The 1,743-nt window shown below is 41.7% G+C and overlaps 1 protein-coding gene across 1 annotated transcript in view; it reads left to right on the top strand.

Annotated features, from left to right (window-relative positions):
• The window catches only part of SFRP2 (secreted frizzled related protein 2), a 9,857-nt gene extending 8,828 nt beyond the window's left edge, over nt 1-1,029 (top strand). The window contains exon 3 of the mRNA XM_018557934.1: nt 686-1,029. Within this exon, the coding sequence (XP_018413436.1) occupies nt 686-990 (305 nt within the window). The 3' untranslated portion in view covers nt 991-1,029. The remainder of the gene's footprint in view (nt 1-685) is intronic.
• The last annotated feature ends 714 nt before the right edge of the window (nt 1,030-1,743 follow it).

Here is a 1,743-nt window from a genome sequence, read left to right as displayed (position 1 = left end):
CATATAAATATATTGTTTATTTTGAGTGGTTTTATGTAAAAGAGGGAGATCCCTCCAGGTGGTCATGGATTTTCCCCTTGTATATATACATATGAATATATTCATATTTATTTCTTTGTTTTCTTCTTTCAAAAAGCTGTGTTTCCCTTTAGTGGTCTAGAAAGTGATAAATAATGTAAAATTGTATAAGTCATGACAACTCTAGTCCTGCTCCACAGTTCACCCTTATTTTTCTTCTTGAGGCGGTCACAATCAGACAACTGGCTTTGAATGTTAAAGATGTGGGCCCCTTTCAGAGCAATGGGCCCCAGGCTGCCCCCCAGGTTGTAGACATTATATTTCACCATCGAGTCTACGTGTAATGAAAACATATGTTGATATACTAAACTCTCATTTCCCTTCCTTACGCAGACATTTTGATCCCTTTTAGTGAACAGTGCATTCAGCTGTGCAGTTGTCTGTCAGGCACTGTAGGGGTTAAGAATTACGGGTTTGACATAAATGACTTTGATGCCCTTTGTGGTGTAAAAATGGAGCCACCTGCTGTAATTGTGTCAAAGCCTGACAGTTTCATTAGCAACACATCCCACCCCAGTCTGGCTTTTTCTGAGTTCTAATGTGCCTGTGTCAGCCTTTTTCTCACCATTTTCTCTCCTTTCCTCCCCCTCTTTTTTGCCTCCATTAGCCCTGAAGATAAAAGTGAAGGAGATCGCCTACATCAATGGGGACACTAAGATCGTCCCGGAGACAAAGAGCAAAACCATTTACAAACTGAATGGGGTGACGGAAAGGGATTTGAAGAAGACCGTGCTGTGGCTTAAAGACGGCCTACAGTGTACCTGCGATGAAATGAATGACATTAACGCTCCCTATTTAGTGATGGGACAAAAGCTCGGAGGGGAGCTGGTCATCACCTCAGTCAAACGGTGGCAGAAAGGCCAACGGGAGTTTAAAAGGATCTCTCGCAGCATCCGCAAGCTGCAGTGCTAGGTCTTTCATTAACTCGCTCAGCACTGGGGCTAGTCTATTTTTTTTAATATGGGGGGGGGCGAAAAAAATGTTCTGCCCCGGGCGCCCATAACTCTGGTTACGCCACTGCAAGTGACAAGTGTACTTAAAAACATATTAAGAGTTCATTTTGCATTTTTTTATACTGACAGATGTTTAGTATTAAAAGAAAAAACTTTGGGTGAAGCGGAGGAACGAGTACTGAATGTTACATGTTCTATATCCATAAATTAAACATTATTATATCCGTGTATCATGGCAGTATGATGGTAATTGATAGATTTTGGTAGGAAAGAAACTAATGTTTATTGGCCTAATTTGACAACGCATGTAACACTAACCTAACCGTCATCTCCAGCAATTTTCCCTTTAATTGATAGGATTATCAGATATGTTGGAAGCCGCAGCTGCCATATGATTTGGCACATCAACCATTTGGCTGTTCATGATCTTCCAACTGCAAAAACAGACCTCTATGGAGAAGCAAATGATCTAGCACCAGCAGTGAAAAACATATGTGTTTGTGTAACATTTCTAGAGCACTTCCTACCTGCAGACGTGTTCCTGTGGTCACGTTAAATGCCACCCCCTATGTTCAGCAAGGAGTACCTCACCTGCTATAAGCTTAGACCCTTCTGATTGTTGATGCGTTTTGCATCTCTGCAATTTTGCCCTGGTATTCATATTGGCGGGAGACCATGAAGCATGGTTAGAATGCTTGTCCCATGTTATCAC

Source organism: Nanorana parkeri, unplaced genomic scaffold (assembly GCF_000935625.1).
Source record: "Nanorana parkeri isolate BGI_ZX_2015 unplaced genomic scaffold, ASM93562v1 scaffold311, whole genome shotgun sequence".
NCBI lineage: Eukaryota > Metazoa > Chordata > Amphibia > Anura > Dicroglossidae > Nanorana > Nanorana parkeri.
The sequence above is the reverse complement of the archived record's forward strand: the minus strand, read 5'-3'. Positions and strand labels throughout refer to the sequence as shown.